This window comes from Mirounga leonina, unplaced genomic scaffold, assembly GCF_011800145.1.
Source record: "Mirounga leonina isolate KUSES-001 unplaced genomic scaffold, KU_Mleo_1.0 Mir_179, whole genome shotgun sequence".
NCBI lineage: Eukaryota > Metazoa > Chordata > Mammalia > Carnivora > Phocidae > Mirounga > Mirounga leonina.
In genome coordinates this window covers 1,904,878-1,930,921 of record NW_023270466.1, presented here as the reverse complement: position 1 = coordinate 1,930,921, position 26,044 = coordinate 1,904,878, and the positions used below count along the sequence as shown (strand labels likewise).

The 26,044-nt window shown below is 41.7% G+C and overlaps 1 protein-coding gene, 1 long non-coding RNA gene and 1 pseudogene across 8 annotated transcripts; 2 read left to right on the top strand and 1 right to left on the bottom strand.

Moving 5' to 3' along the window:
- Positions 1–44: 44 nt before the first annotated feature.
- HNRNPK (heterogeneous nuclear ribonucleoprotein K) lies at positions 45–12,378 on the top strand. 6 transcript variants are annotated; one of them, XM_035024399.1, is made up of 17 exons: positions 45–202; positions 2,203–2,279; positions 2,389–2,473; positions 2,880–2,977; positions 3,638–3,694; positions 5,131–5,174; positions 6,053–6,125; positions 6,677–6,748; positions 7,248–7,361; positions 7,694–7,822; positions 8,421–8,728; positions 8,859–8,913; positions 9,215–9,298; positions 9,570–9,585; positions 9,663–9,745; positions 10,121–10,290; positions 11,010–12,378. In XM_035024399.1, exons 3-17 carry the CDS (start codon positions 2,416–2,418, stop codon positions 11,041–11,043), a joined length of 1,395 nt encoding a protein of 464 aa, XP_034880290.1. In that variant the 5' UTR covers positions 45–202; positions 2,203–2,279; positions 2,389–2,415; the 3' UTR covers positions 11,044–12,378. The 6 variants fall into 6 exon arrangements, with proteins under 6 accessions (XP_034880290.1, XP_034880293.1, XP_034880294.1 ...); XM_035024401.1 differs by having other exon boundaries at positions 86–202; positions 11,070–12,280; XM_035024398.1 differs by lacking the exon at positions 45–202 and adding an exon at positions 465–557 and having other exon boundaries at positions 11,010–12,275.
- Positions 12,379–17,244: 4,866 nt separating this feature from the next.
- LOC118023352 lies at positions 17,245–18,786 on the top strand (annotated as a pseudogene).
- A 3,214-nt stretch (positions 18,787–22,000) lies between these two features.
- LOC118023313 lies at positions 22,001–26,006 on the bottom strand. Of its 2 annotated transcripts, XR_004682766.1 has the most exons (4): positions 25,638–26,006; positions 24,857–25,055; positions 24,056–24,172; positions 22,001–22,128 (listed from the first exon to the last, which is right to left on the bottom strand). It is a non-coding gene; the product is annotated as an uncharacterized LOC118023313 (long non-coding RNA). The 2 variants fall into 2 exon arrangements; XR_004682765.1 differs by lacking the exon at positions 25,638–26,006 and having other exon boundaries at positions 24,857–25,610.
- Positions 26,007–26,044: the final 38 nt, after the last annotated feature.

The window sequence follows — 26,044 nt, the reverse complement described above, 5'->3', positions numbered from 1 at the left end:
CTCCCAGTGCGCGTGAACGGGGTAGCCTTCAGTTCTCGCGAGAGGTTTTTCCCCCCTCCCTCCCCTCTGCCGCTAGTGAGTGCGCGAACGAGAAAGGAGGAGGGCGCTCCAGGCGAAAGCACTGCAGACGCCATTATCCTCTGTTTCTCTGCTGCAGCAACATCGACGTCTTGCCTACGTCCCTCTTTCTTGCGGCCTATAGGTAATTGGGGTTTTTGGCGCTAGGGTATTATAGATCCAGGCATGGGTTTGGCCTCCCTAAAGGCTGCGTTGACTTTTTTCAAGCCCGGCTTTTCTCGGGCCCTTAGCGGCCTCACAATCTGAAGGGAGGCGCCGGCGCGAGGCGTGGCGTCGCCGCCTTCGGCGCTTTGATTGACGCGGCCTTGGGCCAATCGCTTTGCCCTCGCGCCACCGCTAGACCCCGGGCAACCAATTGGGCTCGGCGGCGGGGTAGACCGCGGGGAGGCGGGGGAAGGCGGCGGGGGCCTGCGCTCGTTCTCTGTCTGGCTGTGACCGGCTGAGGCGGCGCGGCGGCACAGGGACGGCGGCCTCGCGCGGTGAGGAGCGGGGCTGGACGAACGGCGCGTGGGGGCGAGGGTCAGAGATCAAGTTTGCCGCTTGAGAGAGGCGTTTGGGGGCTGCTTGGTGGTTGGCCGATTCTCGGAGAGGGAACGTTGCCCGGTTTCCCCTCCCCCCACCTCCGCCATTTCCCTGAGCGTATATCCGCAGTCCGCGTTGTGGTGCTAGAGGCTTCGGGTAATTGCGAGGCGTGTGCCTGTAGGATGAGCTGTAGTTTCGTAGTCCTCATAGTCTTCAGAACTAGGCACCTTGTGTAGGAAGCAGAAGCGGCCGGCGGGCTTGACCCAAGGGCAGTGGAGAACGCCGTCGCTGTCTTTGTGTGAGTCCCGCCGCACTTGGGCCCTCCCGGCCCGAGCTGGGAGCTTGAGCGGGGGAGATGGAATAGTCGAGGCTGCCTCCGTTGCTTTGTCTCTCCCGCGGTGGGGGGAGGGTGCGGGGGATGAGATCTCGGGACCGCGTGGTGGGTGGGGGAGGGGGGTCCGCGCTCGGCTCCGCCTAGTAGCACGTAGTCGCCATTACGCGGGCCGCCATTTCCTGTCGGGTCTGGGTGAGGAGCGGCGCGGCGCTTCTGCTCTCTCCTTCAGCTTTTTCAACTCCTGTTGTTCGGCTGTTGCTGATCCCCGGTACCGTGCGGGGCCTGGCGGGGGGGGCATGTTTGCGTTCGGCTGGTCGCTCCCATATTTAGCGATTTGAGGAGTGGTGACTGAAGGACCTGAACGGTGAACCGTGGCAACGCTTTCCTTACAAGGAGAGCCCGCCGTCTTTAAGTTCCTTTATCTAAATCTCTCATGCCTTGACATTTAGCTGAGTGATGGGCGGTGAGGGTAGCGTTTCAGTTAGTCGGTTATCGACAAACGTTACGGAAGAACGGGAGCCATGAATGTAGTTCTGGGCTGTCTAGGTATCCGTCTTTTACCTACCAGAGGCCACTGTCGCCTCTTTCTGCTAGTTCTGCGAGCGCTGGTGAAAGGCTGTTTGCAGTCCCATCACTCCGGCGTTAAAGGTGTAATTGTTAGGTTATAGACTTTTAAAACCTAACTTAAAATATTCTTGTAGTGGCAGTATTAGCGTTCTAGGGCTTCATTTGCCCTGTTTGAATAATCGGGTATTATTGGTAGTTGGGGTCTGCTCCTGTATGAGGTTTTAAGATTTAATCTTTTTTCAGTACATTGACCGGATTGTTGGATATAGCTTGAATTTGCCTTCATATTTGTAAACTTTAGAGATTGCGGAGAATGGCATTTCAAGTCACCAAAGGGAAGAAACCCACACGCAATTTAAAAATCCCAATGTAACTAATTTTATACATCCGTAAATGTGTACCTTTAGGGACAAAATTGAAGGCTCTTGGGCTTATGTATAGGTCTTACAGACCTTTGGTCTTTTCTGTATTGTATAAAACAATTAGTTACGGTGGTGGGACTCCCGTCCAGTGGCTAAAAATTGCGTGGTTTTCTTTTTGCAAAAAATCAGATAGGGTCCTTCGGTTTTTGGTTTTTCCTAAGGCGATCATTTGAGAGTGTAAGACCCAGTTTTAGAAAGTTGAGTTTGTATTCAAATCACTGTTCATTAGTATTCAGTAATCAACCAAAAAGCAAAACTGATTTATGTTGGTTTTTATAGGCTACTGCAGCACTAGGGTGTCAGTTGGTCCCGCCCAGAACACTTCAGTTCTGCTCTGCAAGGATATATTATACCTGGTACGTTCTAGAAGCAGAGTCATTTCTTTGCCTTTTTTTATTATTTAGCGAGACACAAAGCTTACTTTTCCAGTAAACCAAATGTACCAGTCTCTCTATCTTTCAACAGATTGGTGTATCCATTTAATACAAGAAAATGGAAACTGAACAGCCAGAGGAAACCTTCCCCAACACCGAAACCAATGGTGAATTTGGTGAGAAGACATTTTAATTTACAATTTTGGGGTTTTCCATTTCGTTAATTTCGTTTAGAACTGTTTGTTTAGTCTGACATCCCTGTCAGATTTCTCTTCACTTTTATTTATGAACTACAGGTAATTGTTATTTGCATTGGTGATTTTAAAGATAGAAACAGTAAAAATACCTTTCCTTTGCATTTTATAATTTTAGTCCTTTGAAGCATTTTGTCACATTGTTTTGTGTTTAGAAAGTATTACTGGAAGGGAACGGGCTTTGACTGAGTTAGCAACAAATCTCCACAAACAGAATGGAGCTGCTTTCTCTGACCTACGAGTTGAAATTAAAATGTAGTTCAATTAAAGGTACTTTTTCTTGGTGATAACTGGTGCTTTCTTTGAAATCTGAACTGTTAATTTCTAGGTAAACGCCCTGCAGAAGATATGGAAGAGGAACAAGCTTTTAAAAGATCTAGAAATACTGACGAGATGGTTGAATTACGCATTTTGCTTCAGAGCAAGGTATAAATTTTATTCTTGGAAATTTAAAAGTGGTTCTTAACTAGAGTAGAAATTAAAATAAGTTCTGGTTTGGCCCTCTGGGAAGCATTCTAAGCCTTACAGATTGAAGAAAGATTTGTGTGGCTCTTTCTAAACAGATCTATAGGCCACGTTATTTTGATAAAACAAAAGCACTTAATATAAAACTAGTCCTTGCAGGTCAAAGTAGCAGAAAGGGTGTAGGTGATGCTTAAAGCATTGGTGGATTAAAGTTTATACCTTGATTACATTGTGGGGAAAACACCCTAGTTGGCGGCTTACTTGATTGATAATACCACATGTCACAATGTGAAGGTACCTGATAATGTTTAAATTGTTTCTGAGAAGAAAACTGTAATTAATCAGTGCTTAACTTCCATGTTCCGTGTACTTTTTGGCATGCTGAATATTCCAAAGCTGTCTTGATGTTTAGTCCCTAAAGCCACAGACTCATTTTTCTTTTTTTAACGTGATGATTTGAGTTTGTGGTCTCTGATAGATTTTCAGCTCTCTGACCAAAAAAAGGAGAGATTAGGTTTTACGGTTTGGGGGTGGTTTTTTTTTTGCTACAGTTTAAGAACATAGGAAGGCATTAATATAGGAAAAGAAAAAGTAAGCTTCTTGTTTTTTTCTCTCCTCCAGAATGCTGGGGCAGTGATTGGAAAAGGAGGCAAGAATATTAAGGCCCTCCGTACAGACGTAAGTATTAAAGAGTTTAAATACTAAACGAGCAGCTTCAGTTTGTGTGTAGAAATTTAAATATTTTGCATCATAGAAATCATTTAATAGCCTAGATACAAGCCATTTGTAATAATTGATTACATAGATGATTTCAGTTTGCCATTCCTGACTTAACAAAGCCCAGATTGAGTTTGGGGAGGGGTGGGTCTGTATTAAACCTCTTCATTTTCTGATAACTTCCCACCAAATTATTCACTTCAAGATAACATTTTAATTGGAAAATAACGACAGCGTAAAAACCCTTAATTACACCATTTACTGTGTGTGAATCAATTACAGTATATCAAAACCATTGCAGGTGGCTGATTAAACTCAAATTTTTATTTCCTTTTTTTAATCGTCCATCTGTTTAACAGTTTGCACATGGAGCACAGATTAATTTGAGGTTGCATGATTTAAATATGGGTAAAGAATAGACACTTAATTGGGAAACCATTTGTCAATGCCAAAGATTGTTTGAGTCTTCGTATTTTATAGTGGGTTGACTCTTGTGATTAGACACATTAAATGTTGGTATCACCAGAAGTGAGCATATTTCTAGGACTTGGCTACACCAAAATTACTAAATTTTTTTCTCATAGTGTACATACTCTTTTAATGTTTCCTTGCTAAAGTTGAGGCAAATAATAACTTTGTGTTGAATACTTATTGACAGTATTTCATTTCTCTCTTGGTCGCAGATCTTTGTATGTTCCTCTTGTAAACTGAACTTGAAATTTTGTTTAAAATTTTACTTGCCTGCTAGGATCTAGGAATGCGTTTTAAACCTCCAGGAAACCAAACCTGATCTTTTTAAGAGTTAGGGTTTTTGGTGGTGTGGGAATTTTTGTTTTGTCTTTTATAAACCTCTCTCCTCTTAATCCAGATGTTCTATATAATTATCTGGGTTATTTCCCCATTTCCTCAAGAATTTCAGTAAACTGAGTCATGACAGGTTTTGTGTCTACCCTCATGAGCCAGCCTGCTACTGAAACATCGTTTGTTTTAAAAAAAAAAAAAAAAAAAATAGTACCATCATTTAAGGTCCTTAAATGTTAAGCCACAGTCAGATATAGAGAAGTCCATTATTGTGTTAGTCTTCAGAACAACTTAAGCTTGTTTCATTAATTGAGAGTATGAGTATAGTTTGTATTAAATTAAAATTTATTGCTTTTCCCCCTTTTCCCTCTCCTTGTTTTTTTGGCCATATATCTCCGTTGCCCATGTACTGGATCGACTTACCCCTGCGTTGCCCACCATGACGTTGGCCCATCCGCCCCTGAACGCCCATGTGAAAACCCTGGTTGGCTATGCCCAAAAATGTGCTCGTTGCCAAACGGGTACCATACTTGACAACTTCTGATTGAATGCCCATGCCCAATGCCAACATCCACGAACGCCAATGACCAATGCAGTACAATGCCAGTGTTTCAGTCCCAGACAGCAGTGGCCCCGAGCGGTATGTCCCAACAGTTTATGCCTCACTGCCTGATTAGAAAGAGAGAAATGTATTTTATTACCTGCCTTTTATATAATTAAATAGTATCCCCTTTAGACGGTGTATTGTTTTTCAAGTTTCTGTCTTATTTTCCCCATTAAGTCTTTTTGTCACTGAACTTTTACCGTGAGTTGCCCACCCAAACGATCCACTAATTTTATTTCGATGGAAGGAGCACAGCTTCAAGTGTTGCATATTTGCTGCATTGTAAATCAAATTGTTACCAAAATAGTCTCTCGCTCTGTCTTTGTGGCCCACCTTGCTTCCCAACATTGCCTGTTCATAATTTTTTCTGATGAAATGCTAACTCTGGTTCACTTTCCTTCACTTCTCATTTGTGTTGTCTTTGTTTTGTCTCGCATTTGTATTTGTTTTCTTGCAGAGCCCATTAGTGATCTAATTTCTAACTGGTATCCATAACCTTACTCCAAATATAATGTTCACCACTTGCATATTCCCCCACTTTTGCCTAAGAGAAGGTGTGCCAGTTTTACCAATGTAACAGCGAGGGTATCCTTAATTAACTTAGTGGTGGCGGGGAACATAAATATTCAACTCTGCTTCAGTTCTGGTCAATTTATTGCCCACTTAATCTGAGCCCTTCCAAGAGCCCATTCTCTCTGTCTCTCTGCAAGTCTCCTAATATTGTTACCATGTCTGTATTGGGCATAAAACAAAATGCATGTGAAAAATCTATAAATAGGCTACTTTAAATGGGGAGATTAAATAATTGTATGTAACTTCTCTGTAAAAGTTTGTATGACTAATGATGATGAACACAAAACTCATTTTTCTTTTCCACCTTTTTTGTACTATCTGGTATTTGTGATGTTTGACAGCATATTGAGTATCAGTGCTGATATTGAAACAATTGGAGAAATTCTGAAGAAAATCATCCCTACCTTGGAAGAGGTAGGCTCTTTTTTTGTTTTTAATGTATTTGGCAATTGAGGAGGGATTGTTGAAGTGTTTTATTGGGGCTAAATGGGGGCGGTGGAGAGACAGTGGCTATAACAGTTTGTAGCAGCAACGTCTTACATAACAAAATGTATATGGTTACTGTTCCACATTGTTTTAAAATGTAATCTGAAAAAAAAATTTTTAATGTAGTCTGGCCACTCCAGAGTAAATACGAACTACCTGTGGTCATGCACATGGGTTTAGCATGTATTTCATGGACTGTGGTTATAGGGGAGGTGTTTTTTTTTTAATTAGAATATTGATTGTGGGACTCTGTTGGAAAGGACTATGATCTAGTTCAAGGATTTTTTTTTTAATTCTATGTAATCATGTATTTATTGGGTATATAGGAGAAGGTTACACATTGATTCTTAAGAATAGATAAGCAATTTTTCTTTAACGTTATAGATGTGAAATATGTTGTAGTAGCTTTACCAATATATGCGACAATAGCCTGATCACACTAGACACTTAACCTATTACTCTTATTTTTCTACTTTCAGGGCCTGCAGTTGCCATCACCCACTGCAACCAGCCAGCTCCCGCTCGAATCTGATGCTGTGGAATGCTTAAATGTATGTCATAGTGCCATTGAACCCCACTGAAGTATGGAGCCTGGCCCATAGGATCAATTTTATTTTTAACATAGCGTACTTTTCCCGTCTCTATAGAAAAAGGCTTAAAAACATGATAAATGAATGGTCTTACAACTCACTGTTGACCCTGCTCCATGCTGCAGTGGGAATTAACTACATTTGCAAAGTGCTTTGCAGTCATTTTTATTATGGTGTTATTTGAATGTTAATAATAATTTTGTGGTAACAGCGACATGCTAAATGGCTGCAGTGTGGGTATGGTGTTGCAGGACCTGAAAATAAAATAGTTTTTTAAGGTGGTGCAGAATGTCCTTTTTGGGCCTGGCTATTGAGGATAATAAGCACATAACTGGTAAAGTTATTGAAATATAAATTCAGGTTGCTCACTGCAACAGTATATTGTCATGCTTATAGCAGATAAGTGTGTATTGGGGATTCCTTGATTTGGGACTAAAATTTTATAATTCTCCCTCTGCAGTACCAGCACTATAAAGGAAGTGACTTTGACTGCGAGTTGAGACTGTTGATTCATCAGAGTCTGGCAGGAGGAATTATTGGGGTCAAAGGTGCTAAAATCAAAGAACTTCGAGAGGTAAAAAGCAGTTGTTTTCCTTGCCGTATTACTAGACAATAGTATTTCATACAGAGCTGGGTCAGTGGGCTTCTCTCATTCCCCCTTTTGAGTTCTCTCCTTAAATTCCTTACCACTTCTATTTATCTAGTTCACTTTTAAAATCTAACAGGCCTGGACATGCTAGGACAAGTTCTTTCGCCAATACCATGGCAAAGTCCTAGAGTTACTAACAGGGTTTTTATGGGAGAGGGGTTCCTGGATGTGAATGTAAATTTTTCTGAACCCAAGAAACTTTATTTTCTTTTTCCCCTTCTGATTAACGCTTCCCCTTTTTCGTAAACTTACCACAGAACACACAGACAACAATCAAGCTTTTCCAGGAATGCTGTCCTCATTCCACTGACAGAGTCGTTCTTATTGGAGGAAAACCTGATAGGGTTGTAGAGTGCATCAAGATCATCCTTGATCTTATATCAGAGGTATCTTCAGAATATTTTATTTACATTTAATTCCATGGAACAGATGTTTTATTCTTAGTTTCACAGTGTTGAGACAAATGGTTTTTATTTGTCCTTACTCTTCAGCTAATTTTTTAGCTATCACTTCAATTTAAAAATTTGAGCCAGGGGAGAGGTCATTTGATCATTGGTGAGAATTTTTAATAGCCTTTGGTCCTTCAAATGAAGTTTCTATAGTTCCTCTATAGTACCACATTGCACAGCTTCCCACCTGTGCTTCAGTATGAGTTACAGACTTCTTATACAAGATACTGATTGCCTCAGTCCTTGAGATAGTTACTTTGTTCTTTACAGACCCCATTGTGAAATGTATGAATGGGGTTTGTACAAGTCTCTTGAGATGGAACAATAAAAGCAGGCTGCTAAAACTTTGTTTAGGACTCAACAAAAATTCTCCATTTTTTTAAATTCTTTCTACTGTTAACCTTTGCCTGCATTCCTTTCCCTGTCACAAGTACCTCCTAGGAGAAATAAAGGACTTGAAACATTCGGCTTGTTAATCATTTGATATGAAACAAGGTTCTTTTCAGTCTGTAACATTGCTCTATTTTTGTTTTAGTCTCCCATCAAAGGACGTGCACAGCCTTATGATCCCAATTTTTATGATGAAACCTACGATTATGGTGGTTTTACAATGATGTTTGATGACCGCCGTGGACGCCCTGTGGGATTTCCCATGCGGGGAAGAGGTGGTTTTGACAGAATGCCTCCTGGTCGGGGTGGGCGTCCTATGCCTCCATCTAGAAGAGATTATGACGATATGAGCCCTCGTCGGGGACCTCCTCCACCTCCTCCTGGACGAGGTGGCCGGGGTGGTAGCAGAGCTCGGAATCTTCCTCTTCCTCCACCACCACCACCTAGAGGAGGGTAAGTTTCTTCCATCCACACATTGCTAATTTGTAAGAGGCTTCACTCTATGGGTAGATAGGGTAGGTTTTTATTTGGTGTGTGTGACATGTAAGCGAACAGATGACAACAACAAGTACTATGCTTGCAGAGATCTAATGGCCTATGACAGAAGAGGAAGACCTGGAGACCGCTACGATGGCATGGTAAGAACTCTTCATTTATCAACGTATATGAGAACTTTTAGGGTTCTAAAGTCATGTAGTTGACACTTTGTTGAAGATGATTGTTAATTGGAAGCTTGAATGGACTTCTTAGACAACTAGTTAAATCATTTCAGTTGTTAGCTAGAATATTAAGACTTTATTTAGCTATTTTTGTTTCTGGACAATATGTGATTGCTGCCAATGATAGGTATTTTAGTGACGCAAGATAGAAATGCGTATAAAAACGGTAGCTCTGTGGCTGAAACTGCAGGTTATGTTAATACTTCTGTCTCTGACACAGGTTGGTTTCAGTGCTGATGAAACTTGGGACTCTGCAATAGATACATGGAGCCCATCAGAATGGCAGATGGCTTATGAACCACAGGTTGAGTATCAGGGGTGTTTGTATTCATATCAGTAACAATTTAAAATGCTTGCCTACTTGCCAGTAAGTGTTTGTTTTCCCCTTGTGTAATGTTTTTGCTCCTGTGCTATGTACCTGAAGGGTTTCTTCCCCCAAGGATTGTCTTCTGAAACATACTAGGGAGAATATGGGAGGACTTTAGTTTTCTAAACTAAGATTTTAGGAATATTAAAATACCTGAAGAATAGTTTTGAAGGCAAAGTAATTTTTTATTTTTTCTTTCCATTTTTAGGGTGGCTCCGGATATGGTAAGTTTTTTCCTTTGTGAAATCAAAACATTATTTCATGCTTTCTAAATGAACTTAATGCTCATTATTTAAATCAGATTATTCCTATGCAGGGGGTCGTGGCTCATATGGTGATCTTGGTGGACCTATTATTACTACACAAGTAACTATTCCCAAAGATGTAAGTAGTATTCTTTAAATTTTTACGTTCTTGTAATGTTACAAGGAACATTTAATAAATCATTTTCTTTAAATTCCCTGGCTTTAAGGGTCTTAAAGTACTGAATCTTAGGATTAAAATTGTGTTTTACAGACTTCAGCAAGGTGTCTTTCTCTGGTTTGACTTCTTTAAAAGCAGAGGACTCTGAGCCCTTGATTTGTTTATATTAAAGGAATTCAAATTAATAATCAAATTAATTCAAACCTTGTTGAGTTGGAGATCTTTAATCCTAGAATGAACTGTGCAGTGTTAATACTTGACAATTCATTGAAAATACCAGTAATATGGTTATTTTTAAAGTATATCATAAACACTTGTTTTTAAAAATCTTTTCAGTTGGCTGGATCTATCATTGGCAAAGGTGGTCAGCGGATTAAACAAATCCGTCATGAGTCAGGAGCTTCGATCAAAATTGACGAACCTCTAGAAGGGTCTGAAGATCGGATCATTACCATTACGGGAACACAGGACCAGATACAGAATGCACAGTATTTGCTGCAGAACAGGTCAGTTTGGATTTAGCTTTATGTTAGCATACCCATACTAAAACTTTAAAAAGCTTTTCTTCTCAATTGATTTTTCTTTTAGAAGCCATGGTGTCTCAACCTTTTGGGGACCTAACTTCTAAACATCTTAATAGCTTTGCTTTGATTTTCTTCTGCTTTCTTACTAAAAACGAAGACATTCAATACTAATCTTGCTGGAAGAAGCCTTAACCAAGCAAACTTCTCATTTCTCTGGTGAAAACTGCTGCCAAAACCACTTGTTATAAATTATACAGAGCCTGTAGAAAATATAGAAGATTCAGTGGATGTTGGTCTAGTTCTGTGTGGAAGACTAGTGATTTTGTTGTTTTTAGATAACTAAATCGACAACAAATCACAGTCTGCCATATGGCACAGGCCATGCCTCTACAGGACAAATGATTGGTGCTGTAAAATGCAGCATTTCACACCTTACTGGCATTTCTTTGTCTTTTCTACCAAGTATTAACAACTTTTAATTTCATTTTCCTAATTCTGCTCTACTAATGTCTGATTTACTATTAATTATTTTCTTGAATTTTACATTGCTCTAATTTTGTAATTGCTAATGTTTTAATTCTTATTTCTAATTGTAATGGACATGTTTATCATTTTAATTTAGCATTGAAATTGTCTTAATGTTGATGAAGATGTTACGAACAAAAATTCTAATTCGTACTTTTTTTTCTTTTCTTTTATAGTGTGAAGCAGTATGCAGATGTTGAAGGATTCTAATGCAAGATATTTTTTCTTTTTTATAGTGTGAAGCAGTATTCTGGAAAGTTTTTCTAAGACTAGTGAAGAACTGAAGGAGTCCTGCATCTTTTTTTTTTTATCTGCTTCTGTTTAAAAAGCCAACATTCCTCTGCTTCATAGGTGTTCTGCATTTGAGGTGTAGTGAAATCTTTGCTGTTCACCAGATGTAATGTTTTAGTTCCTTACAAACAGGGTGGGGGGGGGAAGGGCGTGCAAAAACTAACATTGAAATTTTGAAACAACAGCAGAGTGAGTGAATTTTAATTTTTGTTCATTGTTGGTGGTTTAAAAGAAAAAATTCCCCCCATGTAATTATTGTGAACACTTTGCTTTGTGGTCACTGTAACATTTTGGGGGGGTGGGACAGGGAGGAAAAGTAACAATAGTCCAATTGTCCCTGGCATCTATTCAGAGCAGTGTGCAGAATGTAATGCTCTTTTGTAAGAAACGTTTTATGATTTTTAAAATAAATTTAGTGAACCTATTTTGGTGGTCATTTTTTTTTTTTAAGACAGTCATTTTTCAAATGGCTGGATCCCCAACCCACCCCAAACTAAACACTAAGTTTGATTTTCAGCTCCTCTGTTGGATATAAATAAATGCATCTCTTCTTGGACATAGGCAAAATATCTTGGCTAATTCCATTCTGGTGATTTCTTGATGATTTGAAAGTCTATTGCTTGGGAAGAAATTCCGTCATACACATTAATGCTTATAATAAGCTGGGGATTTTTTTTGTTTGCAAATGCTTGCCCCTACTCTGCAACAGTTTTCTATGTTAGTGATTGTGAATGGAGAACCAAGGTGGGGAGCAATACTACAAATTGAGTAATGATATAAGTATATGCCAGAAGCCTAATGGCAGCAAGTTTTATTAATCAGAATAATACTTGGTTATGGAAGGGACTGATGCTAAATAAATTCTTATTATTTTTTATTAGATAATTTCTCACCTATAGACAAACTGTCAGCCTGCTAGTGTCTATTAGTTAAACTTTGTAAAATATATATATATTCTTGTTTTTTTCCATTGTATGCAAATTGAAGGAAAAAGATGTACCATTTCTCTGTTATATGTTGGATTATGTAGGAAATGTTTGTGAACAATTCAAAAAAACGATGAAAAAAGTTCCTGTGGATGTTTTGTGTAGTATCTTGGCATTTGTATTGATAGTTAAAAGTTCACTTCCAAATAAACAAAACTCCCATAATGCTAGATTTGATGTGTACCCAATTTGAACGAGGGTTGATGACTACCTGTAAAATTTGTTCAAACGTTCCTCTTGTAAGGAAATACAGTAATCTTAAATTACATTTTTTTTTTCGTGTGAAGTGTGTTTCTAGCATAAATCTGGTAGGGGTGGTAAATACAAAATCCCAATCACTAAGCTCTTTATTTGTTAAAGGGGGAGTCATGATGAGAGCTGGAATTATTATCCAATTCTTTAATAAGACTACTCTCACATTACCTATGAGAAATTTTGGGTTTCTTAGGTTTTTTAAGATAGCTCTAGTTTAATGTTTGAAAATAAAGACCAATAAATGTAACAACTGGGGAGTATGGTTCCTGGCTCACAAGTTCCAAAAATTTGTTAACCGCCAACTGTCCAGAAAACATAACAGCTCAATTCTGTGGAAAATACTTGATGCCATTCTGCTTTTTTTTCAGTTTAGGAAAAAGACTTGCATGTAATATGAAGATGAAGTAGATAGTTTTCTGAAATATAAGTAGTACATGCATGCAACCTCACTTTGAGGCAGAATTTTGGTGAAACTCCCTTTTTAGTGTTCTCTTGGTAAGTGAAATTGTCACAACATGACTTAAAACTTTGATAACTGTGGTATAGTTTCCCAAAAGGAGAAATTAGGCTGCACTGCCACACCCCTTGGGTATTTTAAGTATGGGTGAGCTGGAGTGGTTTAGGGTAGTATAATCTACTTTTGAAATGAGCTTTTCCATTAGAGAAAAAGTGACAACGTTTTAGTTAAACTTAGTCTTACTGGCAGAGAGCATCCCTGGATGTAACACTGGCTTTCAGAGCAGTCATTGGTCATTCAAAAATTAGTCACGTAAGAACGTAGATTATTAGTTGGAAGGGTTTTCATTTTTGCCTTTTAACAAGTTCAGACCTTGAACATAACCTAAAAATTAAATAGACTCGAGAATATCTGGCACTGAAGAGTTGGGTATACCACTTGGGAAAGGAAAGGCCTTTTGCGTTGCCACTATTTGTAAATGGTGTTTGAATATGGGCTGGAAATTAAGTGGGAAAGTTCTCAGTAAAACATGCTAATGGAACGTTGAACCAATTTTATAAGAAGCAACTAGTACATATGCTGATCTATGGAAGCCTCACATTTAAACGTGCAGTTCTAAAATGTGTTCAGCTTAACTTTGAAAGCTATTACCAGAATGCCAACAGACCTGTTAAAAACCAGGTTGCACCAGTTTTTTTAGGAATGAAGACTTTAAAACCTGTGCTATTCAAATTTTAAGTTTGCCTTTAAAATGAGACTGCAGGGGCACCTGAGTGGCTCAGTTGGTTAAGCGTTCAAACTTGGTTTTGGCTCAGTTCATAATCTCTGGGTTGGGAGATAGAGCTCCATGTCAGGCTCTGCACTCAGCACAAAAGCTGCTTCAGATTCTCCCTTCTCTCCCCCTCGTGCTCACTCACCCTCAATACAAAAAATGAGACTACAAAATATTTTTATTGGATGATCCAGTGTTTTACTCCTAAATCTGATAACTGATTCTACTGGAATGCATAGAGACTGGAGGAAAATGATAAGTGTTTAATGCTATCAGTTTTTTGGAAAGGGATTCAATCTTGGCTAAATGTAAATTAAATCATGACTTTACATCTCCCATTTATCACCAAGGGTTGCTGCTCATTGCTGGCAAGTTTCAGATGAAATGGGCTCAGTTTCTTTATGGAGCCACTGAACTTACGGAAAGCTTTATAAGTGTTTCTCAAAAAACTTCGTAGGACCACCTTTAAAATCAGTGGTGCTGGGGATGCCTGGGTGGCTCAGTCTTTAAGCGTTTGCCTTCAGCTCAGGTCATGATCTTGGGATCAAGCCCCACATTGGGCTCCCTGTTCGGCAGGGAGCCTGCTGCTTCCTCTCCCACTCTCCCTGCTTGTGTTCCCTCTCTATCTCTCTGTCAAAAATTTTAAGATTTTGAGAACAGCGAGAGAGGGAACACAAGCAGGGGGAGTGGGGAAGAGAGAAGCAGATTTCTTGCACAGCAGGGAGCCCAATGTTGGGCTCCATCCCAGGACCCTGGGATCATGACCTGAGCCAAAGGCAGACGCCTAATGGCTGAGCCACCTGGGCACCCCGCAAATGAAGTCTTTAAAAAAAAAAATTAGCGGTGCTGGTTAAACATGAAAACACCTGGACCATACCTCAATTTGAATCACAATCTCTAGAAGGAGGTACCAGGAATCTGCTTATTTAACAAAACTGGAGTTAATAGTGCGTTTTGTTTTTTTAAGATTTTATTTGAGAGAGGCAGGGGGAGGAGCGGAAGGAGAGAGACAAGCAGACTCATTGAGCGCAGAGCCCCACACGGCTTGATCTCATGACCCCAAGATTGTGACCTGAGCCAAAATCAAGGGGTGGGTGCTCAACTGACTGAGCTTACCCAGGTGCCCCAAACTCAGTAGTTTAAAAACTAACATAATACAGCAATATGTAGTAAGAAACAAGTATGGGGGCACCTGGGTGGCTCAGTCGGCTGAGAGTCTGCCTTTGGCTCAGGTCCTGGATCCTGGGGTCCTGGGATTGAGCCCCATTTCGGGCTCCCTGCTCAGTGGGAAGTCTGCTTCTCCCTCTCCCTCTGGCCCTCCCCCCTGCCCCCCACTCGTGCGCTCACTCTCTCTTGAATAAATAAAAAAACCTTAAGTATGTTATCATACCTTTTCATTAATTCACTTATACTTAGTTACCCAGGTGTACAGGTACAGTGCTAGACCCTAAGGATGCAGTGGTTAGGAATCGTTCATTTGGAGAGTGAATCCAGTAACAGTGAGAAAAACCAGTGTTGTGAGATGTATTTAGAAAAGCAGAAACCAATGTGTGTGTACATACATGTATACACATTCACAATGATACACTGTAGAGTTAAAACCAGGAAAATCCCTGTGCTTTGACCCAAAATTCTGTCCCCTGCTCTTAGCAGATGAAAGTAAAGACAGCTTGTGTACATAGGTAGTCATCATTTGCCCCAACCAGGCCTCAGCACTTAGAGAAGAAATCTGACCTGAGAGAAAAAAAGTAATACCTAGAAAATTAAGCACTTTACATTTGTCTATATTTAAAATGGGGAGTTAATCTGAGTCAAGGACATTGGAAAATCTAAGATGCAAATGTTTTATAGGCTTGAGTTCTGTTTGCCAACAGGGTTGTGGTTAACAGATACACCAGCTATACACCTGTGACCTCAAGCCTTAGCCTTCCTAGCCACCTCATTTTCTGTCCAGAACCTGTTCTCCCACTCAATATCTCCACCCATTTCCCTCTGCTCCCCCAAACTCAGACCTGTAACCCCCAGCCCGGTAGTTGTGAGAGAAACAAACAGTATGTCAGCAGAACTTCAAACTTTTTAGAATCGTTTCAGTATTTTACCCTTTTGGTCATCTTATCCCCCTTACCCCTTTTTTCCGTGAAGTCTTCCTATCTTTAAGGATGGACTTCATGGAAGGGAAGGGCCAGTTCACCTAGAACAAAATATCTGGGGGTCTGGGAGGGGGACATAAAACAGCTGCTTATCAGAGCAAAAGGGGGAGAAGTCATTTTGATAGCGAAGAGAGATTAGGCAGGAACAGAGTAGAATAGAAGGCATCAGCCAGGTCCCTCAGTGACCTCCCTAGGGTTCATCCTGAGGCTGGACAAGTAGAGGATGATTAGTGAGAGCAGGAACTCCAGGTAGGTTAAATAGGAAGCTAAAGGCAGAGAAGGCTTAAGCCTCACTTCTATTTGGAATGCTGCAAAGTAATCCTATGACCACATGGGCTAGTAAAGCACAGCAGAAATTGAGGCATATCATGTTTTGGCACAGAGGGACACAGATTTTATGCACACACACACATACACACACACTCCACAGGATTTGCTTTGATTCCTAGATGGCAAAAGAGGGACACCAGTTGAGTGCTAATGGGCTTGCCATGGGGTCACCATGGTGAAAGGGAAGGTTACTGCATAGCAGAGGTTGTAAGGTAGATAGCCCAGCAATGCAGTAACCTTGCTGGTCTTGGAAAGGTGGAAGTGAAAGAAAGACCTTTTAGAAAAAACAGCCCTAATAAGGGGTCTGACCTTTAACTGAATAATTATTTCCCTTAAATTAGACCATTTAAAACTGGAAAAGACCAACTTGCATTTCACTTGGCAAGTTTATGTGGTTTTTTTCTACCATCACTGGGAATGGGAACTTAGGAGAAAGAGGGATATGGGAATCTGAGAGCCTCTGGAAGTCCCCATAAAAGCAAAGGTGAGGCAAATACAACCAAATCATAAGTTTTAGGTGGAGGTGGCCCCAGTGGGCTTGGGGTCTTCATTTGGTAGATCAGGTAGGTTTTTATCTAGATCATTTCTTCCTATCTGTGTTTCAGATTGGCACCAATTCTGTGTACAGTTCAGACTCCAGAACTCTGTGATCAGGCCCTGCTTCCGTGGCTTCCTTTCACCTGAGAGCCTTCCTCTAGTGAATCTCTTGCACAAGAATTCCTGGCTGGGCCTGTCTTTTAGGGACATGATCTAAAATGGTTGAGCTGCAGCTGGAGCAGAGATTTACATCACCCAGACATCCTTGGCTTAGATTTTGATGCAGTAAGTAATGAGACATACAGTTACCTCCTTCTGAGGAATGGGTGAAACTTTTTCATTTTAGAACAGCTGCATTCTGTTAGGCAGTATGTTTTAAAGTATACGTATGTGAACAAAATAGCCATGGGGTGAATTATAATGGACCCTTTTGTTAAACGACACAGCTTCACTTTGCCCTCTTCAATAGTACCCAGCTTTGCTTTTGCAGTTTTTCTCTCGCAGCTGTATGTAGACTTGACAAGATAGAAATCCTGGTCCTGGGAGAGTCCTTCTCACACCAAGAGAGTAAGCATTTGCACCAAGGCTTGCCTAACCTGAGGATTTGTCCTGGGAATTTAAATCTTGAGCAGAATGATTGCAGGCAAGTTACAATGATCGCGGTAAGTTTGTGGGTTTTTGTTGTTTGTTTGTTTGTTTTTTCAGCAGCACTAGTAGAAGAAACCTTTGGGCAGTTTCTAGAACTGCCCAATTGCCTTTTAGAAGTCTTGTTCCCAGCCTCTCCTTCTATCCAGAGAGGTTTTTCATAGCTTTTCAAAAGTTTCTTTGCTTAAGTTAGCCAGTCACTATCTGTACAGGCAGCCTTGCTAACTTCAGAGAGGACAACAAAAGTCTGGGTAGCAGCTGCTTGCTCCACCTCAGCAGCCATTGCTGCCAACCAGCGTCACTTGGGCCTTCCCAGTTTGGCCATCTGGGGCATAAATCAGTCATTTTCTGGGGGACTGCGGGCCCTATCTCGAGGCTGCCACTGAACATCCGAGGCAACCAGCAACATGCCTCAAGTTTTCGCTTTTGCCTCCTCTTTCAGACTTGAACAAAATGCCACACCTCACAGAGAAGAGAACTGACTTCTGGAGCAGCTACCACAGCGGCTGGATGATGCCATGTGGAAGGAAAGAGGAGTCAGTTCCGGAGGGGAAAGCTCCGACCAAAGGGTAATCAAAGCAAGGAAAGAGATGTGCCGCTGGGTGAGCAGCCCCCTCCCACCAGCTAGCCCGGCCCGCCACGGCCGCCTGGGCAGGCGGTCGGTTTGGCCCAGGCCACCCAGCTGTCTAAAAACGCTTGGTGTTTTTAGAGATACAAAAAGAATTATTAGACTACAATAGGAGTTGGCTCTGTTGCTCTTGAAATGAGCCACAGGCCGTCAGCTTTTGCTAAGATGATTAACAACACAGAGAATCTTGGAAAGAAATTGTTAGCTGTTCCAGACAACTACAAGGTGACTTTTGTGCACAGAGGTGTGTCAAGGCCAGTCCCCTGCTGTCACTCTTAAACCCAGTTGGCCTGAAAACAAGAAGGTGTGCTACATGCAAGATGACAGGAGCTTAGTTAGCTAAGGCAGCAGGAGCCTAGAAGTTTGGGGATGTGAATATTGTCTACCCTAAACTTGGGAGTTTTGCAAAAATTCCAGATTCAAGCCCCTGGAATCTCAGCCCGGACGCCTCCTATGGGCATTAGTGGGCCAACGAGACCGTGCACGGAGGGGAGTTTGCCTTTATCTGTGATGTCAAGGGAGCCATGGTGGTTGGCCCCGTGTCCTCCAAAGTCCTATCCAAGCTGGCAGATGTTTCCTAGTTTGGTGTGATTTTTGCTGGTGCTCAGAAGAATGTTGGCTCTGCAGGGACCACATTCGTGATCACTAGTGATGACCCCCTGGGGTTCGCCCTCAGAGAGTACCCTTCGGTCCTGGAATACAAAGTACAGGCCCCAAACCACTCCTCAGACAACACACCTCCGTGTTTCAGCATCTATGACATGGGCTGGGTCCTGAAGTGGATTAAAAACAAGGCAGTGCAGCCATTGGAGAAGCTCAGCTGCATCAAAGCACAAATGATTTGTGATATTATTGATAATTCTCAAGGATTCTAGGTATATCCAGTGGATCCCAGAATAGAAGCAAGACAAATATTCCATTCTGCAGTGGCAGTACCGAAGGACATAATGCTTTAGGAAGAAAGATTACTTGCTAAAGCTCTTGAACTCTATCTGATCTCCTTGAAAGGGAGTGGGCCTGAGGGAGTCATCCGGCCTCTCTATATAATGCTGACAAGATAGAAAATGTTTAGAATCTGGCAGCATCCATGAAAAATTTTTGGAGACGCATCAGCTATGAACACATCTCAACCAATATGTATTCTGCCCCTGTGAACAATGTATAAAATTTAAAGTAACTTGAGAATGGCTACAAAAACAACAAATCCGGAATTTTTCTTGAATGAACATTTTATTATAGATTCTTCTTTTTTCAAAGAACAACAGCAAAACATTCACAGCTCTGCAAAGCTGGTGGGACTTAACAGACACCTTAATTCTTTTTTTTTTTAAGATTAATTTTTTTTTAAAGAGAAAAAGAGTGGGGCAGGGAGGGGCAGAAGGGGAGGAAGAGAAAAAAATCTTAAGCAGGCTCCACACCCAGCGCAGAGCCCACGAAGGGCTTGATCCCATGATCCCGAGATCATGACCTGAGCAGAAATCAGGAGTCCAACACTTAACCAACTGAGCCACCAAAGCGCCCCTAAGATTTTATATTTTTAAAGTAATCTCTACACCAAACATGGGGCTCAAGTTCACAGCCCCAGGATCAAGAGTCACATGTTCAGGGTGCCTGGGTGGCTCAGTTGGTTGGGCATCTGCCTTCGGCTCAGGTCATGATCCCGGGGCTCTGGGGTAGAGCCCCACATCAGGCTCCCTGCTCAGTGGGGAGCCTCCTTCTCCCTCGACCTCTGTCCCTCCCCCGCAAAAGAGTCACATGTTCTGAGCCAACCAGGCACCCCAACAGACAGCTTAATTCTGACTTGAACTGGAAACATTTAAAAAAAATCTTCCTTTTGCTTTTATAACAAATCTAGCTTACATTGTCTTTCCTTTTTTTTAATGTTGTCTTTGGTGCTACTTTTTCTAGGTAGATCTCAGTATTCAAACTTGTCTGTGGACTTAATTATGCAAATTGTAGCTAATTGCTTCTGGAGACACACAAACACACAGCATGGAGGGTGAATGGGGTCCTCTGGGTGCTGAATCTTGATCCTTTCCAAAATGACAGCAGTGGAGTCTCCTGGGTTCTGCACCTGTTAATTCAGGCCCACACTGCCTGTGTGGTGAGTGTTTAGGGGTTCCAGGCTAAAGGGCAAACTGGGGATCTTTCTTTATCCTGTTATTTTCATAAAGAGATATAAGTGACGTACTATGTGTTTATATAGCAAGGTCTGTTTTTAATACCAAATAGTTTATATCTTTATGCATTTATATTTCTAGTAATACAGTTCTCAGAATCCTTGACTTTGTGCATTATAACATTACATTAGCAACAGTTGTGGTCCCCATCCCACCTCCACCCCACCTTTTAAGCTGCTTAACAAAAAAGATACAGTTCTCTGATTCACTTTTGCTTTCCTTCCAATGGGTAGAAGAGAGAAGGCTGTATGTTTGGTTCTTTATTTTTTAATTAAGCCATTGAAATAAAATTCTCTGTCAAACTTCCTTATCCTTTGTTGATTTGACGGTTCTCTTTATAGTGTTTGACCAGAATGATACTATGAGTTCTGGAAGATCTTTGCTGAAGATTCTTTTCCCCTACTGTTTATCCACTGTCAGTGTTTTATGTTGAGTATGTGAAGGACATTAAAATCCTAAAATATCTAAAAAGAGACAGAGACAGAAAGAGAAAGGAGAATTTCCTCTCAAACTGCTCTGAGGCAGTTTCTCCATATAGTCTGTCCAGTGTAATGGAACTGTGACAACACTCCTACACTGTGACTAGCTGTGTCTCTTTGAGGCTCACCACGAAGCAGCGGCTAACACAGTACCACGTCCCCTTGTATTACTTTCCATCTGAACCTTTTCTCCTTTCCTTCACTGTTGATGTCTTCAGAAGGCACCTCATAGATAAAACATCAGCACTTAATCTCTGCCTCAGATAAATCCCTGCCCCTTTTCAAAAGAAATATTCCTTTCTATCTGTTTACTTTTTGTACTTTTTAAAAAATATTTTTAAAATTTATTTGACAGAGAGCACAAGTAGGCAGAGGGAGAGGGAGAAGCAGGCGATGTGGGAGATGCGGGACTCAACCCCAGGACCCTGGTATCATGACTTGAGCCGAAGGCAGATGCTTAACCAACTGAACCACCCAGGCGCCCCTGTAGTTTTTTTTTAAAGATTTTATTTTTAGGGGCGCCTGGGTGGCTCAGTTGTTAAGCGTCTGCCTTCGGCTCAGGTCATGGTCCCAGCGTCCTGGGATCAAGCCCCGCATCGGGCTCCTCGCTCTGCAGGAAGCCTGCTTCTCCCTCTCCCACTCCCCCTGCTTGTGTTCCCTCTCGCTGTATCTATCTCTGTCAAATGAATAAATAAAATCTTAAAAAAAAAAAATTTTATTTTTAAAGTAATCTCTACACCCAACGTGGAGCTTGAACTCACAACCCTGAGATCAAGAGTCAAGTGCTCTACTGACTGAGCCAGTCAGGCACCCCTGTACTTTTTTTAAAAGCAGGTTTTTACATTTATGATTGTTGTGTCCCCCTCCCTCACTTTTTGCACTACAGTCTAGCTGAGTGATCTATTGCCAACTGGCACCAATTCTCCAAATCAAAGTGTGTAAGGGAAGTACACTTGTGTGATCCTCTTTAATAGAAGATACACTGGGCAATCTGTCTACTTCTCTTTGCCAGAAGTACAATAACTGGAAGGCCTGCTGCTCCTCTTCTACATAGCTGAATTTCAGTTCTGGAAATTTCCTCAGCCTGTTTGTGCAACAACCCCTTGCTTGATAATTTCCAGGACCCATTCCACTAACAGCTCAGCTTCAGCTTCTAGCAACCTTGAGCGAAAGAAGGTGGTTACCAGATCAGTATTTTGCATTATATCCTGAAGTGGTGAGGTCAAGATTGTTCAAAAAGATCTCATTTGTAAAGCAGTGCACGCACCAAGTTTGGATTGTGGGGAAGAGAATCTGTCAGGCAGGAACTGATGATTTTCTTTTTTTTTTTTTAAGATTTTATTTATTTATTTGAGAGACTGAATGAGAGAGAGAAAGAGCACATGAGAGGGGGGAGGGTCAGAGGGAGAAGCAGACTCCTTGCTGAGCAGGGAGCCTGATGCGGGACTCGATCCCGGGACTCCAGGATCATGACCTGAGCCGAAGGCAGTCGCTTAACCAACTGAGCCACCCAGGCACCCTGGAACTGATGATTTTCAACGTCGTTCAAATCACCTCTTCAATGACATTTACTTAAATGCATAACCTATAAAGGAACATTAATGGAACTCAGAAAACCTCTCAAGGACTGTGTAGTTCGTTCCACAACTCTGTTGTGTTTTTTAGATAGCAAGGAAAACAAGCAGATTACTGGTTTATTATAAAAGGATATAACTCAGGAACCAACCAGATAGAGAGATGTATAGGGCAAGTTACCTGGGAAGGGGCATGGAGCTTCCATGCTCTCTGAGCATGTCATTCTCCCCAAATCTCTAAGGGTTCATCAAACTGGAAGCTCTGCACTGTTTTTTATGATGTAATTTAGTTCTTTCTCCTAAGTAGGAAATACTAATTTCACTAAAGGCAAACTATGGTTCAAAAATTCTAATTGATTTTGAACTGTAGTAATGTTAATGCTATATAATGGAGATAATATATTTATTCCGTTATAACTAAATATTTTAAAACAGAAATTATTTAAGAGCCAGAGTTTTCACCAGAAAGGGTCCATTCTGTCCCTAAACCAAAGCCTGTAGATGGAACATTTTACACACAATAAGAAGAGAGGAGGAAGAGAAGAGCTTCCAATGGTACTAAGAAAACCAGGATAATATAATGGCCCAAAAGCGAAGAGTGAATTTCAAGGAAGTAGTCCATTTTAAATGCTATAAATGGATAAATCAAGGAGAAAAGGAACAGAGGAAAATTACTACACAATAGCAAACCGTATCTCTTTTCTGCTAAGACTTCTTGGGGCTTTAGTCTATTGATCACTTTAGGAGAGTCCAGGGGGAAATGAAAATAGTTGAGATGTCCTATCTTTAAAAATCCATTTCACTTCTCTGCTTTCCTCATTCCGCATATATGAATGACAGCCTCCTCTCTAGCAATGTCTAGTGTCCATCCATTGCTCTTGCCAACTTTTGCAACTTTTCCTCAACAATACCTCTTAACCCACTATTTCTTTTAAGTTTCTGCCATAGCCTATCATGACAGAAAATAGCAGATGTAGCAGTGATCGTTGCCAATGCTTGACATTTAATTTAGCTATTCAGAATGATGGCTTTCTTGTTGACTGGAATAATCTACTTTGGATACTGTGTAGGAGGGGGAAAGGTGATAGGGACACACCATTTATCATGCCTCCTCCCTTTGTTAACCCTGAAAATACAAGTTGAGGGACTATTTAGAGGTCATCGGGATCTTCTCTTCAAAAGCCTATGCCTGCAGGGTAGAGCTTCTGGCAAAGATTTTCAAAAGAAAAAAACTCAGCAGGCGTGTTCCTTTGGCTCTTTGCCCCTTTTATTTTCATCTTTCTTTCTGCGCACACAATGCCCATAAGGGTAGAGTCATCCTACAACCATAAAGACAAAAGTCATATACTAGGTATCCCTAGTGACACAGAAAGCAAGGAGCCTAGTTCCTTGCTGACATTCTCAAACAGGTATATCTGCTATGGGTTTATTATATGAGAAAAACAACCCCCTTTGTATTTAGTCACTATAATCTAGTTTTCTGTTGCTTAAAGTATAATACTACCCATTTGACTGTCTGCCTTCCTCACTAATCATAAGATGTCAGAGACCATGTCTGTATCTGCCACCTGTGCAAGACAGGAAGCTTTCATAGCAAGTTACAGAAAACCCAACTCAAAATTGCTTTAAACTTTAAGGAAGTTTACTAACTCACATAATGAGATCCAAAAGTGGGAGAGACTTAAGAGCTGACATAATCCCATTATTCCAGCTCCATTTCTCGACTATTCTTTTGGCCTCCCCCATGTGTTGACCTCATACACAGGTTGCCATCAAAAGGATGGTAACAATTTCACACCTCATATCCAAGCTCAATCATGTCCAGAGGGAGCGTGAATCTCTTCTGGAAGTTCTCCTGGAAAAGCTTTTCTGGAAGCATCCTACAAACCTATCTTTGCAATTCACTGAGGTGAACTAGGGAACATACATGATCCTTACCCAGTCCCTTGCAAGAGGGTGATATTACCCTTAGACCGGTCCAGACCACTCTTGGAGATCAGGACGCTGAGCTACACCAGTTGTGGGTAAGAGGGATTCCTGAACAACATCAGGATTCTGTCGGGAAGGAAGAAGGAGGGAAAGAATATTGAGTAGGTAAAGAACTCCCTTTTTGTATTCCTAACAGCTTGTACACATATTTAAAAAATAAACCCAACTACCACGCAAAATTTATGCTTTATCTCGACAATAAGTTGAAAGAAGGAAGCTTATTTTCTTATTTATACTACTCCTAGTGTCTAACTCAGTATCCTGAACAAAGTAGGAATCTAAGTTGTTGGTTTTTCATTTCTGTCAATAAGTCTCGGTGAGAGAAAATGGCCTAAATTATATAACCTCCTGAATTCTTTTGTAGATTGCCAGATTTTCTTGCTAATCAATTTTTTTAAAGATTTTATTTATTTGAGAGGACAGCGAGCACAAGCAGGGTGGGGGGACACGGTGCAGAAGGGCAGGGGGCAAGGGGAAAGCAGACTTCCTGCTGAGCAGGGAGCCCCATGGGGGGCTCAAGATCCCAGGACCCCGAGATCATGACCTGAGCCAAAGGCAGATGCTTAACCGACTGAGTCACCCAGGCGCCCCTTTTGCTAATCAATTTGACTCCAAAGACTTAGAGCTGCTGGGGTAGACAGAAAAATCCCAAGTCAACAGATTTACATTTATTCAACAACGCATTAATGTACTAGTGACTTCTTCTGTAAAAGCAAATCATAATGAAATCCTTAAAAGTTTTTTTCTTACCAAAATGAAGAAACTGGAGAGATGAAGATGTTCTGCTTCTCTGGGGGCACAGTTGTCAAACTTGAAAATTCTAAATCCTCCAAAAATTCTCTAATTCCAAGATTCTTTACTGTCAGTAACTAGAGATGACTACTGTTATTTTTAATAGTTGATTTTCAAAAAGGCACGAACATTTCATATTATCCATGGAGATTTAAGTCTGAAGAAGAGCACAAATACATTATCTCTGTACTAAAATTTCATCAATAGGCAAATTTGGATCATCACTAATTGACTAGGGTACCTCTCCTCATCCCATTAAAAAATATTTTTTAAAAAAGTTTGGGGCTGTAAGGTGATACTTATTTCCTCTAATAATGTCTCCTCATTAGGGCCACTAATATAGTCACTACCTGACCAGAATGGTTGGCACTGGTGGTTTGGTTCATAGAAAGTGCCCCAGACTTGAGGGTTTGAATCCCAACCCAGGCCACTGCTGTGACCAGGGTCTAACCGCTGAACCATACAGCTTCTCTTGCAAAACGAGGAGTACAACCGCCGCTATTGCCACGGCCGGGACAATAGGGATTCAGTACGAAAGCACAACTCCAGGCACACAATGTTAATTTTAACAATACATTGGTTTCCTCATCCATTTCTCCAGACGTCTCAGCTAATCTTAAACGTCCATACGGCCTCCGAATGCGCCAGTAATTTAGCACAAGAGGCCTGCCTGGGAGATGGGGTTGTGGGGGACCCGCCAATCCGTGTCACAGCCCGGGGGCGATTTAGCCCCCCGCACCGGAATGGGCGTCGCCAGGCTCGTCGCGGCCCGGGAACCCGGATGCGGAGCGTCGCCAAGGGCAGCTTGCCCACATTTCGCCCACTGGGTAGAGGGGAGGGGCGGGAGCCGAGGGAGGGCAACGCCGTACACCGCGTGCAGTCATCGCGACTCGGGCCACGGCGGCGAGCCGCAGTACCACGTGCCCGGAGGGAGGGTGGAAACGTGCACAAAATGGCGGAGCCGCACGCCTGGGCGGGAGGGAGCGCAACTGCGGACCGGCGGGCGCCGGACCCTCCGGCCAGTTTCCGGACCTTCGGAACCGGAAACGGGTCCCAGGCGCGCGCCCGGGCGAGAGTGGGCGGGGCCGCCCTCCCGGAAGTGCCTCTGGTCCAGGCCGGGCGCGCGGCCCCGCGGCGTCCGCCGCT

Bases quoted from the DNA above. Each gene is read 5' to 3' on its own strand.
- HNRNPK (XM_035024399.1), top strand. From the start codon at position 2,416: ATGGAAACTGAACAGCCAGAGGAAACCTTCCCCAACACCGAAACCAAT. The intron at 6,126-6,676 runs GTAGGCTCTTTT...TTCTACTTTCAG, and splicing joins TCATCCCTACCTTGGAAGAG to GGCCTGCAGTTGCCATCACC. The intron at 8,729-8,858 runs GTAAGTTTCTTC...CTATGCTTGCAG, and splicing joins CCACCACCACCTAGAGGAGG to AGATCTAATGGCCTATGACA.